The 15,703-nt window shown below is 50.9% G+C and overlaps 6 protein-coding genes across 6 annotated transcripts; 1 reads left to right on the forward strand and 5 right to left on the reverse strand.

Annotated features, from left to right (window-relative positions):
• Window positions 1-337: 337 nt before the first annotated feature.
• On the reverse strand, window positions 338-3,640 carry J4E82_001869 (uncharacterized protein; the record flags this gene model as incomplete). Its single annotated transcript, XM_051728176.1, has 1 exon — window positions 338-3,640. The coding sequence occupies one exon, from the start codon at window positions 3,638-3,640 to the stop codon at window positions 338-340; it is 3,303 nt and encodes a 1,100-aa protein (XP_051592058.1).
• A 1,623-nt stretch (window positions 3,641-5,263) lies between these two features.
• On the forward strand, window positions 5,264-6,345 carry J4E82_001870 (uncharacterized protein; the record flags this gene model as incomplete). The annotated part of the gene is made up of 2 exons (XM_051728177.1): window positions 5,264-5,483; window positions 5,534-6,345. 2 exons carry the CDS (start codon window positions 5,264-5,266, stop codon window positions 6,343-6,345), a joined length of 1,032 nt encoding a protein of 343 aa, XP_051592059.1.
• A 614-nt stretch (window positions 6,346-6,959) lies between these two features.
• On the reverse strand, window positions 6,960-9,302 carry J4E82_001871 (uncharacterized protein; the record flags this gene model as incomplete). Its single annotated transcript, XM_051728178.1, has 4 exons — window positions 6,960-7,823; window positions 7,976-8,286; window positions 8,337-8,753; window positions 8,924-9,302. The coding sequence occupies 4 exons, from the start codon at window positions 9,300-9,302 to the stop codon at window positions 6,960-6,962; spliced, it is 1,971 nt and encodes a 656-aa protein (XP_051592060.1).
• A 638-nt stretch (window positions 9,303-9,940) lies between these two features.
• J4E82_001872 (uncharacterized protein) lies at window positions 9,941-11,270 on the reverse strand (the record flags this gene model as incomplete). The annotated part of the gene is made up of 4 exons (XM_051728179.1): window positions 9,941-10,234; window positions 10,289-10,950; window positions 11,012-11,125; window positions 11,237-11,270. The coding sequence occupies 4 exons, from the start codon at window positions 11,268-11,270 to the stop codon at window positions 9,941-9,943; spliced, it is 1,104 nt and encodes a 367-aa protein (XP_051592061.1).
• A 1,160-nt stretch (window positions 11,271-12,430) lies between these two features.
• CBF5 (centromere/microtubule-binding protein cbf5) lies at window positions 12,431-14,079 on the reverse strand (the record flags this gene model as incomplete). The annotated part of the gene is made up of 4 exons (XM_051728180.1): window positions 12,431-12,799; window positions 12,848-13,706; window positions 13,762-13,918; window positions 13,971-14,079. 4 exons carry the CDS (start codon window positions 14,077-14,079, stop codon window positions 12,431-12,433), a joined length of 1,494 nt encoding a protein of 497 aa, XP_051592062.1.
• Window positions 14,080-14,411: 332 nt separating this feature from the next.
• On the reverse strand, window positions 14,412-15,407 carry J4E82_001874 (uncharacterized protein; the record flags this gene model as incomplete). Its single annotated transcript, XM_051728181.1, has 1 exon — window positions 14,412-15,407. The coding sequence occupies one exon, from the start codon at window positions 15,405-15,407 to the stop codon at window positions 14,412-14,414; it is 996 nt and encodes a 331-aa protein (XP_051592063.1).
• Between the last annotated feature and the right edge of the window lie 296 nt (window positions 15,408-15,703).

Here is a 15,703-nt window from a genome sequence, read left to right on the forward strand (position 1 = left end):
ATGAGGTTCGCGAGAAGCGCGTTGTGGTCAACACATGGAATGGATGACCAAACCTGGACAAGCTGAGACTCAAAATATCCCGCTCATCACCGCAAGCCCAGACTTGTGCAGTACTTATTCAGTCTCATAGGTCACAACGATCAACTTAGTCTGAGCTTTTATTTCCCTGGGTATCTTGAACTTAACGCCAAATCGTACAATAGTATCCCTGTAGAATGCTACGCGGGAACTTGAAACTAAACCAATGACACAAATGTGTGCCATATGGATCAAAAGAAAAACAAGAACGCTCACAGAAACAGACACTCGCTGAAAACCCCGCTTCGGCCCTAAAGAATCACTCACGACTCCGCTTCATTCGATCGCTTCCACCAGAGTCATCAGCTCTACGCCCCATCTTCTCCTTCATCGCAGCACGTTCTTCCTTCTCAGTGAGTGCGATGCAAAAGCGCTTCGAAGCTGGGTCGTTCGCTTCCGGTACATTCGTTTCATCATCATCATCGTCATTCATTGCATCAGCATCTTTCTCTTTCGAAACCTTGTCGTGATCGGAAGAGATCCCTGCGATGTTGCGCTTGGCCTTTGGTGAACCTGTGAGTCCGGATGTAGTTTCTTGGCCGGTAGCCATACTCTGAGCCTCATTTCGATCAACAATGAAATTTTTCATGTTGTCCTCGACGCGCCAGTACTCCTTCAGGTTTCGCATGTAGGGGACATAGCGCCCAGGCTTCTTGTCCTTGAAGAAACTAAGCTCTTCTGTCTTCGCAAGATTCTTCATCTCGTCCCACGTCAGGCAACCACTCGGGAAGACTTGTTTCATGAGCCCAAAGTTCGTGGCGGAAATACGTCTGAAGAGTGGCCCAAGCTCTTTCTGGCGGTCGGCGCAGGTTGCGTACGATCCGGGTATCTCTTCATCGGCTTTGACGTCTTGAGCATTTAGTGCTTCGTTGCACGTCCAGACCAAGATCTCGCAGCTGGAGGGCGCCGGGTCGGCGACCAATTCTCTGATCACGTCGATAGTCCATTCGATATTGACCCTCTTTCGGTTGCTGCTGTCAGAACCCTGGAACCTGGGATGTTTGATGACATAATCTAGCACAATCTCATTGTCTGATGGTTTCCGCCATGAGTAGTCGAACATGCCCGCAAAAAAAGACCAGGCTCTGTCTGTCTTGTTCATCATCTTCCTTTGCGCCTCAATCAGCAATCTAGTCAATTCCTCTCTGCCCGATTGTGGCCCTGATGTTGCCGATTCTCTCCTGAGGGAGCCAGCTGATATTGTAACGCTGGTATTGGCCGTCTGAGAAGGGGCGGCGAGATTGGTTGGCTGCACAATAACATTGGATGCGGCTTGAGATGAAGCAAATGGCGTGAAGGGAGCAGCTGGCTGCGCATTGTCTTCATCAGCGGCTTGAGATGGAGCAACCTGCTTGTTTGTCTGCGGAGTGTTGCCCGTGTTCTGTATGGCGATGTTCCCTTGCGCCTCCCGCCGTCTAGCATGTTGTCCATCGTGTGCATGTCTTGCAAGCTTGTTGAAGTCCGCATTGGTCAACATTTGATACCTCATTGCGTAGTCGATCTTTTGAGCCAGCTCAGCTGCGGAACCCGCATTGTCGATATAGCCAAGAACCTCGTTCCGAAAGTGATCCCTGGGTCCTGGACCGTCCGTCTTTGAGAGAGCCTGTTGAAGAGCGCGGTGTAATTCAAAGACCTGTTCAAGTAGTACTTGGGCCTTTCCGTTAGCCCAATGGTTATGTGAGTTTGCCTGCGCCCTCAACTTCGCCCGTGACTGGATAGTGCTTTCAGCGCCAGTCGGACTGGAGAACGATGAAGTCGCCGAAGGCTGCCCAGCCGACGATGGAAATGTTAGAGGAGCCACAGGAGGTGTGAACGTGGATCGCTCGGTTCGATTAACAGACGATATGGTTGTGATAGTGGGAGCTTCAGAGATATGGCGGCCGGACCCGACTGTAGACTGCTCTGGGAGAGGTGTATCGGTCATATCCTGATCCTTAGTGACCACGGCAGTAGTAACAGGCGGAGCTAAGTTGGATCCGATAGCAATACTGAGCATGGGGCGCGTTGTTGGAAGCACGTCAGGCATTTTCTGATCGTTCGTCTCGTCGACAGTGATGCTAGACGAAGCTCCAGTTGATTTGGTAGTAGACTCGAATGCAACCTTCGTAAGTGGAGGCGCATCGGGCATGTTTTGGTTCTCATTTTGCCCAAGACTTGAAGCGGGTGCAACGACAGTCGGTTGATTAGTTTGCTGCACGCCATCCATGTCATCATGTCCAGTGTTGGTACCATAATTAGAGGCAGACGAGTTCTCTACCCCGTCCATAGTTTGAGAGAGCCCCACGCGTGAGTCTGTTGTGCCGAATTGCTGGCAACGAGTAGGCTCTGGGATACAATCTTCCACTGCATCACTCGGCGGGAAGGCTACATGGATGGTGGGCGGGCCATTAGCGTTGACATTGCGGGTTGTGGCGCCTACCAGCTGTGTCACTTGGGTGGTGATGGACCGAGGCTGGATGCTGAGGCTCACAGCGTGTGTATTTGGCACGATGTGTGTTGTAAACACCGGTGTCGTATGCTGCAATACATTCGTGCTTGACGCCACCGGTACCGATGTTTGTGAATTAGGTGCAGCGTCAGACCTGGATTCCAAGGTATCAGATGTCTGTTTTGGGGTAGCCAGCTTAGGTTCAGCGATCTGAGTGACGGATGCTGAAGCAGCAATGGTATGTGGGGAGGCTACAGGGCTCGCACTACGCGCGATGTAGGTACCGATACTCATGTTACCCTGTCGAATGAGCGCGCCCGAGCGGCTCGTGTCAGGGACAGTAGGCATACGAAGGTTGTTAATGATCTCAGCTATGTCTTGCGCACTGCGACTGATCTTATCGAGATAGCGAGTAAGGCATTGAAGTCGCACGGTGTAGAGACGCGCTCGATCAACAAAGAAGGGAGTGGGGCCGAAGTTCGCACACTCGCGCTCCAGAATGAGACCAAGTATGAAACGGGCGATTGGTCGCTCTAGTTGCTTTCCGAAGCTGGTATCTTTGAAGAGATGGCCAAGGGTTTTCATTGCGACACGAATCATCTTCTTGAACGCACCCCCAACGCGAATTGCATGACCAAGTTTCCTTATTCTGTCAACGATAGGACACACCGCGACATGTCGCAATGGCAGATACGTTGATGGAGTACCGTGCTGACGCTGAAGAAGCTGGAGCAGATCGGGGGAGGACAGAGCTTGTTGGAATATCGCGGCAGGAGTCGAGCGAAGATTGCTCTGGACGTTGCCTAAGAATATGGATATAGTTGTATAGGAGAGAGGCTGACCAGGTCGAACTAGGTATAGCCTGCATCGCGATGCCCCAGTTTCCGCTCTCGATGCTGTGTTCTGGGCTGCATGGGGTCGTGACGGGGATGAAGAACCACGGAGACTCTGGAAGAAGGCATCGGCGTGCTCTCTGATGATGTGGCGAGCGTGGTATACAGATACGTCGCCGAACTGCTGAGCATAGATCACGATCTGCTGCTGGAGCTCGGCTTCTAGGCGAGGGCGTAGGGAACGGGCGAAGAGCTGTCGCTGCGACTCATCCACTCCGACAGGTAGAAATTTGCTTGACATTATAGCGACAGATCATCGAAGTTGCTGGGTATGATCGTGGCTGACTATATCGGGGTTGGATTGCGGAGTACTGCTGGTGCATTGCGGAAGTGGGTTAGAGGTCGCTGAAAAGTCTCAAGCGCTATGAATTGTGGTGAACAATAGAGAATCGCAACGGACAAGCGAGAGTACAGCGTCACAAAAGCGCTCAATAGAGCTTGAGAAAGTGAAAGTGAAAGGGAAACGGTCATAACGCTAAGCCATATCGCGCAACTCGCAAACGACCTCGGGAATGACACTCAACGATTGCATCACCCCATCAACTTAGAAGCCCCTTGGAACAGTAAGGGATCTCATTGCAACAGAAGGTAGAGAGGACATCCAGCCATAGCCTGCCACACCACTGAAAACATGTCATACTTGTCGATCCATTTCTTTGATGTAGCGGATTGCGAGGGAGAATCCCGAAGTCTAGAATGCAGAACAGATAAACTACATGCAAAGATGAAATATGATAATGGGTGATGAAAATAGAAAATACATCGAAGACGGGTTTCCACTTAGATACCAGTGGAAGTGTTACCCGGAGAGGGTCTTCACAGCCAGCTCTTGCCGTAAGTATAGAGCCATGCACTCGGTTGGGCACTCATAATGCCATTTGAGCACCACTCCTGTCACTACCCATAAGGGTATTTTCCATTGTCATCCACGTGTTCTCTCGCCATATCATAATACGCACTGTGAGACACCGTGCCCGATTTGTTGTCAGTTTGCCGAGATGAATTCTGTCACTTCAGTGTCAATGGAACCAACAATTTGGCGATGAATAGTGAAGCTTGGAGATAGCTTCGTCGCGCGAAAAGATGTTCGAAAGAGCGTGGCTGGGAAGGACGCGTCGTTGTGTCTTTAGTCCGAGCATGACATCATGTCTGAATAATCAGCCTCGGGCGTTCTCGCGTCGCGTCCCTTGCCCTTCCTTCATCCCAATTTCCAGCGGCCTGCAACGCAAACAATCGACCACGTGTAGCTGCTTGGAAAAACATTCGTTTTGAACACCGCAGCTTGCGGGATTCTTTCCTAGCCGGGGCGTGCTATGTGCTTCACTCCCGCACTCTCAGCTCTCAAACCACAATCATCTTCATCGTACGCATAGCTCTGTAGAACCCCCAGCCTTCCAACACCAAATCTCAGTCAATGTTCCAGTGCTCATGAGGCGTACAACATTTCGTAAACCACGATTTGAGAAGGCTAAGCATAGCGATCGGGGCCAGCCACATAGCCTGGCCGGGGTTCCCTTCCATCTCCCCGCAGCACCTACAGCGATGTGTCAGCCAACGCGGCACGATACCTACACTACCCCGTACTTCGACAGACGGTACTGGTTTGTGTGCCTATTCTAGACTATCTAATGTCGGCGACCGCATATACAGCATGTAGTACGAAAATAGCGATACGTGATGACGCTAAGCTGGATTCGACATCGAACACTACGCTTACACATGCTTATGTTGCACCGGTGACTACTATGTCGCATAAGCCGTGCAGACGGTACAATCACTGAAGACTTGTATCTTGTAGTATAATGCGACGTTCCCAATATGCATTCTAAATGTTCTAGTTCTGTCATACGACAACCTCAACAACATGGCAAACGTCACCGGTACCAATGGCATCACTGGCGCCAACTTCGACATATACGGTGCGAACCGCGTACTCCCTCGAGCAATGACCGCGTTCACAGCTATTGCGTGGTACAATTCGATCGAATTACTCATCCTCGTCTTCGTCATATTCAGGAGGTACTCCGGCTTGTACTTCTGGAGTCTTATAGTCAATGCGATCAGCATTGTGCCGTATGCGACTGGTATGATCAGCTTATCAAATCGAATACGGCTTGGCTGACGAGGTACACAGGAGCATGGATGAAACAAAACAACGTTGCACATAATCCTTACGTTTACAACACCCTCCTTACGCTCGGGTGGGTTTTGATGGTTCCCGGGCAATCAGTCGTATTGTATTCTCGCCTGTACTTGATCTCCCCGAACCTCAAGCTCCTGCGTTTCATCTTTTGGATGATCGTTACTTCGGCAATATGCCTGTGTGTACCTACTGTCACGCTGAATCTACGGCAATACACCAAGCACCCGGAATCTTACACACGCGGCTACATGGTCATGGAAAAGATACAAATGACTCTTTTCACTGTTCAGGAGATCTTCATATCATGCGTCTATCTATTGGAGACCCGCAAGCTAATGCGTGTCATCTTCGACGGCAAAGCCAGGAAGTGGATGTGGCAGCTTGTTGTAATGAATGTGCTCCTACTGATACTAGATATCGCTTTGCTCACGACAGAGTTTCTGGATCTCTACATGATACAGACAACCTTCAAATCTCTTGTATACAGCTTCAAGCTCAAGATTGAGTTCGCAGTCCTTAGCCAGATTGTCCGCGTCATTCAAGATCGTGCGCAGTCTGGTAGCTCAGTCGCCGCACTTCCGTCAACTCTGGTGTGTCAATCGTGCGCAGGTAAACCGATATCAAGTCAGATCTCAGAGGTAGAGGATATGCAACGCAATGTGCCACTCGAGTGGCGGCTATCGAAAGATACTACAGCTTTGGTTTCGCCAGTCGCGCTCACTGTGGCGAGAAAAGACGACGTCGAAAGTGCCAGATGTAGCGTCGTTTCCGTAGACGCGATGTATCCTGGAAGATTGGGATGACTGTAGGACAGGTATATGATCAATTGAAACCAATGATGAGCGCAGACCGATGAGTCAATGGGTGATGTCACCAAGCATTTGCAACATCATCACTGGGCCCATAGATTCCTTCCCAGCGCCGCTCTCTAAAAGTCGTCTTCGCGCTGACTACCCAACTATCCACATGTCCACAGGTTCATTACTATTATAGCCGTAGCTGCGCACACGTGGTCTAGATACGCATTTTACCATAATCTTTCAACCTTTACTTGACGTACTGCCAACAACTTGACTTCCAGGAAACCCGTTCTGGCAGCAACCCAAAAGGTAGTTGAGCCAGTGGGCGAGATTCGCAACAAAACGATGCACCGAGCGTGAATGAGATCTCGGTCGATTCGCTGTTTTTCCGTGGAAGGGCTGAGTATGCTAGCAACGCTCCGTATCCATATCATTTTTTGAACGTCGATGGGAGCAGACACGTAGTGTTCGATGCGCAGGTTGATCACACAAAGTTGTTAGTGGTGATTGTAAAGAATTTCTGAAGGTCGGTGGGTCTCGTGAGACCACATCGTTGTAGTTCGAGCAGCGTGTAGTATCCACTGACCGAAGCAAGCACCCGGTCCCCTACCATCTCATCAGATAATCTTGACCTGTCGAATTGGCAATGCCTCAACGAATTCACAGATCCTCCAAGTCTTTTGTAGAGTGGTCATCTCCGACTGACAAACGGCTTCAATCTCGATAGTTCCTATTCTCTCGAAGACGCCGTCGGTGACCTCTTTAAGAATGAGCCCCACATAAGAGGCTGATCCTGACAGCAAGTTGATAGGTAAAACGTCGAAAGTATCTCCAACCATGACCGGTCGATCACCCGTAGACCAGTCGAAGTCCATATGTGTACTCCAATCGCATAACCTAACGTCCGAAATTGAGCGAGTAACTATTTCCATGCACGGTTCTAATACAGCTGTCCTCCGCTCGACGTGTCGTGTTAACCGAATGGTGTATAGATGACCTTCCAATGAGATGCTAGCATTTGCGACTTCGCCAACATGCGCCGGTCCAATACAAGTGTAGGATAGGTCCACCAATCTCAAGCATGGTTCAAGTGTTCCGCTCAGCCAAAGAACTTGCACTTGTGAAGATGGCCATGCCCATGTTGGAGAGCGCATTCGGAGACACCACGCCCGCGGCGTGCAAGATGCACCTGGCACCCAGGCAAGATCCGAAAGCAGACTACTCTTCCACATACCGGCAATGTATACATCGTCTGGGCGTAATCGCATTTCACGTTCGACTATGGCAGCGACTGCGGGTAACCGATCGCTTGCATAGGTTAAGTCCAGGCCAGAATACATGTTTACCAACTTGTGCCAGCGGTCGACCGGATCTCCGATGACCTCAAAGAGGTTAAAACTTGGATTATTGCTCCATTGGTAGATATCCTTGTAGGTCATCCCACTCTCCGAGATAAAGCGAGTGGGACATTGCCAATACATCTATTGGTTGAATTAGCCACTTGATTCATGTGTTTGAAACGAGCAAAAAGACATCGTATCGTGCAAACCATTTTCAATCTCAAAAAACTTCGGGGGTGCTTTAACATCTGGAGATTGCAAATCTTCAGAAGAAGCGAGCGTTGGGCGCTTACTTGATCCTTGCCAAAGTGGACCATCCGTGACGACAAAAGTCGCTCTTGGTATACCCAAGCCCTATTCAGCAGTGGAAAATCATCCAGCTTCATGCCATGAGATGGATGTGGGAAAGGGGCGCAGCTTTCCTGTATGTAGAACTCATGGTCCTTTAACTTTCTGGCCTTGTATCTTTCTCGCTCCAACACAAACAAACCGCAGTCGCTGTTTTCGGCCCAAGTACCTGCGATGGTCAAATTGGCCCGTTCATAGATGATTGCCATCATTGCTGCTGCTTCTTTCCAGTCATCCTCGTCGTCTTGCATGATGCCTGAGTGGGCACCTTAGTTACATATACATCATCTAATAAAAGCGACTTACAGCAGGCATCGATCCAGATAAAGCGAAAACCAAGTCTTGAACATAGGCGAACAGCGTCTGCAAAGGTCTTCGGCAATCGACTGATAAGTATACCGTCCATGAAATCACCGGAAGTCGTCTTGTCTAGCTTGAGTGCTGGGCCTGACGGGCCCCAACAATGACTTAGACAAGCATACATGGTTAGTGTTTTCAAGTGCTCACGAAGATAGACATGCTCTCCATCTATCTCAAGCACTCGTTTTGGTAATTGGTTGACATTTCGTCCAGCACAAATCTCATGATGCTCAACACAGGTTTCGATCCAATTGTGCAATGTTTGAAGAGCTTGATCTGAAGATGTGTCTCCTGAAAGAAGTGTCCTGGTGGGAATGTGTAGTTTGGAAGTTAAAAGATCGGGCAGGGTGTGTAGCTCCTGACCTGCAGGAAGTCAGACTCTGTTCTTGTAGTTGGTTCATTCGGTGCGCTCTCTCCTATGAAGGCAAGGGTATCTCGAATCAGTTCGTACATAGACGGTGAGATGTCGTCGCCAAACATTCTTGGCTGTCCCAGCTATTGAAAGCAAACAAAGCAACACGTGTATAACTTACCTTCTAATCGAAATAGCTCTAGGTTTATTCTTTCACGTTCGTCGTTATCAAGCAATATGCTCCAGCTACCCGCTAGCATACAGACTTCTGTTATGCTATCCATGCATAGTCGCTCGCTACTATAGGTGGTAATAGCATCGAGCACAATACTACACTTTTGGCAAGCAGCCGCCACTCCACGTCGAAGTTTCGTGATACTTGTATCAACCATGTAACGTTCGCGTTCATCCGAAAATAAGTAGCAGGGCTCATGGCCTTCGTCTTCAGTTTCGCTATCGGTAGCTGAGTCCAGATCAGCTGTAGTGTCGGATGTGCCAATAGGTCCACTGTTCAAGGATTCGATATACGTGGCGATAGAACGCCACAGGCCAAAAGTCATATCCAAAGTTGAAAGATGTAGATGAAGCTAGGACAGATTTCACCCCGTTACGCTCAGTCAGGCTGCAGCTAGGAGGCTGCCAAGACGTGGGGCAGTGCGCAGCCTTGCTGTCACAGTTGGTGTATCTTTGTGGTGCATAGCGGTAGGGATCTCTAAAGCCAATGGCTGAGCTAGATGCGAGTGCTTATGTTTGGTGTATGTGAACGGTTGGTGTATGTGAACGGTTGGTGGCTGGCGAGTTAGATGGAAAGAAGTTTGCTGCGAGCCGCGAACCCTAAGAAGTGTCGTTAGTCGTTGTTCTCTCGTCACAGGATGGACAGTCGCAGTCGCTAACTATCACCGGAATGGAATCACGCATAAACAAACCACATCGTGCACAGTGTACTAGTTCATCGATTCGTCTATCGTAGACGCGTTATTTCATATATCATCCCCATCATGTCCACCAGCATGCCATCCAACTGGTCATGCCTGCCTCATCTCTCCTCCCAAATCATAATAAAGATAATAAAACTCCACCGACGCCTTCGTTGGGCTCGCTTGGAGCATATATAGGCTTCTGCCCGATGTAGTAAATAAAGAAATACAAAGGATATACGAGAATCAAAGTCGTTCCATCGTCATGCCCAACGAGCCCACTACAGTATCTCCTTCAACTTCTCCTTCTGCGCGCTTGTCAAGCTTGTAGGGAACTTGATCTTCACGCCAACGATGAAGTCGCCGCGATCTGAGGGTTTCTTCGATTTGGGCATGCCCAAGTTAGGGTATCGTTCTGTCCAGGTCGGACCTGTGGGGCCGCCGCTGCCAACGCTGAGTTGTTTACCGTCGATGGTTTGTACGGTTCGGCGCCAGCCGGTAAGCGCTTCTTTGAGATCGATTTCGATGGTGTGCTTGACGTCGTCGCCCTCGCGGGTGAACATTGCGTGGGGTTTCTATGGTGTCATTAGTATCGGCTTGCATATAATGGATGAGAAATCGTGACTTACCTCAGAGACAATGAAGTGCAAATCCTGTGTGCCACCTTCCACCTGGTCGCCCACGTCTGAGAACTTGATCTTGCTGCCAGCCTTCAATCCCTTCTTGATTGGTACCTCCAGAATCCGGTCTTGGGTACTTTGCTTGCCGGTACTCTGGTCGTATGTCTTGCGCTTGATCTTGAGCTTCTTCGTGGTGCCATTGTACAGCTCTTCCAGGCTCACGGCGAGCGGCTTCTCCACAACTGTGACTTCGGGTTCTGGTGCTCGTCGTCCGCCTCGGAATTGACTGCCCTTTCTGCCTCCACCGCCGCCGCCCATACCGCCCATTCCGCCAGGCATACCGCCCATGCCGAAGCCACCGAAGTCAAAGTCATCACCGCCGCCGCTGCTGCGCATGAATTCGCCAAAGATGTCGTCGGCGTTCGAGAAGTTGAAGCCGTTTCCACCGCCGCCTGTCGAGAAGTGGAACGATCGTGCGCCACCGGGCATACCACCGCCTGATGCGAATGGGAAACCTCCACCGCCTCCTGCGCCTGCGAACGGGTTTCCACCAGCACCACCGGCATCTTCAGGGTGTGGTACGCCGCCGCGTAGTATGAACTCGAGACCGTATTGATCGTATGTCTTGCGCTTCTCGGGGTCGGAGAGGATCTCGTAGGCTTGTGAGCATTCTAGATGTGCTATTAGTATTCTCATTCCTATCCAAGTGAGCTGGGTATGCCTTGTACGTACCTTTGAACTTCTCAGCAGCTTGCGGATTGTCCTTGTTCTTGTCGGGGTGCCATTTCAACGCCGCCTTCCGGTATGCCTTCTTGATCTCGTCTTGCGTCGCGGTCTCCGACACGCCTAGAAATAAGTCAGTAACAGTTCATGTGCCTACCCGAGCACCCCGGGCCCTGGCATACCCGCTGTCTAGCAGAGCAAGGCGGTGGAGGGGTATATCCGAGGCAAACGTACCTAATGAATCGTAGAGCTTGGACTCCTTGACCATCTTGAAGTCCTGTGATTACAAGAGAAAGATATCTCGCGTATGCGCAATTAGTGTTTGTAAATGTCCTGCGTGGTAGCTTATGAGGTTGGGTCGCATTTATCACTCGAGCTTTGGATGTCTCTCCACTTGTCAAACGGCGCTAGCAGTGACGTCGAGCCTTGATGCGGAGCGAACACAGAGAAGGTTCGAGAAGCTTCAACTACAATGCCATATCCATACGATCACAATCATTGATGTCGTGTATCAAGCGCTCAGATTCAAAATTAGAAACCTGAATTTGTATCACAGGGGTTGCATCGAATCGACATCCACGGGTACCTAGCAATGTGCTGTCGCGCTCCACCCGACGCGCGCTTGTTGTTCCTCGTGGTCTTCCTTGACGCGCCCCGCTTTTACAATCCTAAAAGCTTCACTTTTACAGAGCAGCACATCGCAGCTATCGTGGACTCTTCATGCATGGTGTTGGATGAATTCATCCTCAATTTCCGAAGTGATATGCATGTGCAGCCGTGTAGAGGGAGAGCAAGGTGGCTGGGACATGTACCTGCCCGATCCACAGAGTTGCTTGATAGCGCTGTGCTACTAGTAGTAGCGTTTAACATGTTCATCATATCTGGGTAGCAATGCATGACATTAGCATCTTTTTATGATCACGAACGTGACGGCCAGATTGCATGTCTGTGAGCTTCTGATACTCAATACAGGACTGGGGCCGTGACACATCAGCAGCGATTTGCATCAACATGACAGACCCATCGACAGCTCATGGACACGCTGCAAGAGTTACCCAATCTCAATAGCTCGTGCAGAGTCAGTACAGCCTACACGCACCACTGCACATCGTAATGACCATGAGGAAGAGTCAGAAAGATGAAGTTTAAACAGTGAATTGAACATGTCTAGCAACAAGCTATATCGCACGTCAACACGCAATCGACCACCTTTGTCGCAGAAAGCTTCGACACGCCAAAAAACGCCGGCATGCCCATGATCCCAAACGCCATTTTCCGGTATGCTACATTTGAAGAAGCTGGTATCCAAGGATAGAGTAGTAGTAACTATGACATGTACACGATTTTGTGGTGTACAGCGCTTTTACAGGCAAGCAGCGATGCGCGCTGTTGCTTTGTCCGGACGTCCATCGTTCAGATATTGATCGTTTAGTCGGAGTCGCTGTCAGAATCATCCTTGCTCTTCTTCTTGTCCTTCTTCTCGGCCTTGGCGGCCTTCTTCGCAGCCTTCTCCTCCTTCTTCTTGCGCTTGCGCTCGGCCTTGTCTTCATCACCCTCGTCGTCGCCGTCACCACGGCTCTTGCGCTTCTTGCTCTTCTTGTCGGCGACCTCGGCTTCCGCCTCAGCCTCTTCGGCAGGTGCGAGACCAGTTGCGGGGACAGCAGGAGCGGCGAGGACCTCGGACGTGGAGGTGGTCTCAGCGACAGGTGCGGAAGCGCCATCGACGTCGTTCCTGTTGAAGTCCTTGTACTCGGTGTTCCACTTAGCGGGAGTCTTGTCATTGGGGCGGCCGAATTTCTGGACCCGTTAGTATAGCACTCGCAAACCTAGCGTTGAATAACTTACGTCGAGAGTGCCAGCCTCCTTCATCTTCTTCTTCTCGGTGGCGACTGGGCCCATACCCCACCTCCTGGGGTAAAGGTCGCGCTCCATGATGACACGCTTGATCTTCGCAACAACACCGTGGTCGCATGATGACATCTCAACGGCAGACATCTGCGCGTATGCGAGCGCAATAGCCTCACCCTTGGTGGTCATGAGGACAACCTCCTCGTGGATCTCAATACCCTTCTCGAAACGCAGCAGACCGGGAAGCATGAGCTTAGCACCGTAGCAGATAGCGTTGACAGAGCTGTCCTTGACGACGATACGCTTGTAGCTCATCAGAAGACTCTCGAGAGGTGCGATGACCTTGCGAAGGTAGGCCTCGTCGCGGTTGTTGTCGTGCAGCCACTGGGCATCGAGAACGTCGTGCAGAGTGACCAGGTCCTTGGTCTCGTCCATAGCTCCAGACCTGACACGGCGCAGCTCCTGCATGTGAGCGCCGACACCGAGCAAAAGACCAAGATGCACGCAAAGAGTACGGATGTAGGTTCCGGCCTCGCAGCTGACCCAGAAGACACCGAGCTGCCTCTCGTTGTCAAACTCGTAAAGCTTGCTCTCGTGGATAGTTCGGATACGGAGTTGACGCTTGACGGCGGAAATGAGCGGGGGACGCTGGAACAGAGCTCCGGTGAGCGTCTCAAGGGCACGCGCAAACTGCGCCTCGCCTCCAGGAAGCTTGTCGTGCATGCGAATGACGCAAACGTACTCCTTTCCGGCTCCCTGCTGGGACTTGACGAGACGGGTGGCACGATCAATGCAGACGATGAGGCAACCAGTGACCTTGGGGTCGAGAGTACCGCTGTGACCAGTCTTCTCGACTCTTTAGAGTGTGTTAGCTGACTGCGCCTGAAACAAGTCACGAAGTTTCTTCCTACCTCAGCATGCGCTTGATCCATGACACGACTTCGTGAGAGGATGGGTTGGAAGGCTTGTCGAGGTTGATGACACCAGAGCTAATGTACGACTTGAGGTCTCGCGATAGCGGCGCGCAACCGTTGGGGATGGGAGTGTAGTGCGATGTGCGAACGAGCACTGTACGCGCATTAGCAGAGCATTCTGGAGCTATGGGGAAGCTGCAGCATACGGTCGCTGTAGTTCTTGAGCAGCAAAGGCCAGTCGCTGGTGTCGATGGCAGGCGCAGCCGCCGCTGGCTTGATCACATACGCGTCGGGGTCGGTCTGCACGAGAGCCATGGCGATTATTGTGTTGGTTGGTGGTGTTGCAATTGGCGATGCGATGTTCTCGAACTTTTTCGCAGTATTTTCGCGGCGTCCAAGCTATTGGACGCATGGACCACCCCACACGGAACTTCTGTCGGGCCGTCATCTAGTCCGAACACGCCTCAGATGTGCGAGATGGCTGGACTACAATATTCGGTGGCGCGGCAGTGGTTATACAGCATAACACAAAAATATACCAGACGTCGAATCATTAGAAGTTCATTGAATTATCTATACAGAAGGCGGTTGACACCAGTGGAATGTGACTATCCTACACAGCACCTATTGACCAGTGACTAGCTATCCTAGTTCACTACTTGACCATACTCGTTACTACGTAAAGTGCTAATGTCCCCACTGCGGACCCCCTGATTGTGGTTCAGTATTTCGTTGTCTCCAGTACTACGAAGAGTGGTTCCATCCATCTTGCCATCGACACCCCGTTGAACACCAGGTTCAATCAGACTGCCGTGGCTGCTGGGTACATCCGGCCAGAACGCCTCCTCAGCATCGAGCAGCGCTCTCCAAATAGGGTCAACCCTAGCCTTGACCTCTGCCCATTTTCCATCATCTCGATCAACGGCGTCGCTTACTCCTTCATTGACGATGCGCTCAAGCTGCTCGACGAACATGAGGAAGTCGCGGTTTGACCAGTTGGGAATGAATTCTCTTCGCATCGCACCGCCATCCTGGTCGTTGTCGTAGTTTCGAGGAGAAGACTGAGCGTCTTGTCTGCGAGCCCAGGACCAGGCCTCGTAGTATACCTTCTCGGTTGACCATAGCAAGATGGCACCTTCGAGCCAAGGTATGAATGTGTTTGGTTGTTGAGAAGCGACACTGGCGAACAGCGCTTCGTAGCGACGAAGGCCTTCTGACTTTACGTTCTCTTGAAGTGGTGTAGCTGGGAGGTCGATTTTGTAGATTTCAGCAACTTCTTGGAAGAATCGTAACTCCCTCTCTCCGTTCTTGATGGCAGACTCTAACCACGCGATAAATCGTGTTGGAATGTCTGGCTCGTCACCAGGCGCAGTTGTTGATTTGTGTGTACTGCGAACAAGGTTCAGGGTGTGCTTAATAGTAGAGAGGTAACCTTGAAGGTATTGTCTATCGTTTGCAAGCCACTGAGCGATCAAAGGTTTTGGTAGGGTACCCTTTGCGGCACGCTCGAGGAAGGGGTGGTTGGTAACGCGGTGCAGTTGGTCATTGTTGATGGCGAGGAGATGAGCTGTGACTGCCCAAGGGAGGTTGGTGGGGTCGAGTTCGCTCTTGCTGGCCCAGGTTCCTGGGTGGTGGTGAGGCATGGTAAATATCGTTCGCGTAAGATTTGTGATATCTGTATTGAACGGTGTATGTATTCGATGAGGTACATAATGGGAGTCGGGCGGGGTAGCAAGCTACTTATATGCTAGAGTTACAATGCTTGCCAAGCGAGACGATGGCTCCGAGGAGACGTAATTACGTGTTGAGGCTGAGGGTACAAGGAGCATGAAGCTATCGCCAAGGAGAGTGGATGGTGCCCAGGTGTCGAAGTGAACGCATGACGTCGGTTCGGAAACATCGGAGTTTGGAACGCTCTGAGTGGTGCAGAAGCATGGCA

This window comes from Alternaria postmessia (genome assembly GCF_024291825.1).
Source record: "Alternaria postmessia strain BMP 2775 chromosome Unknown scaffold_7, whole genome shotgun sequence".
NCBI lineage: Eukaryota > Fungi > Ascomycota > Dothideomycetes > Pleosporales > Pleosporaceae > Alternaria > Alternaria postmessia.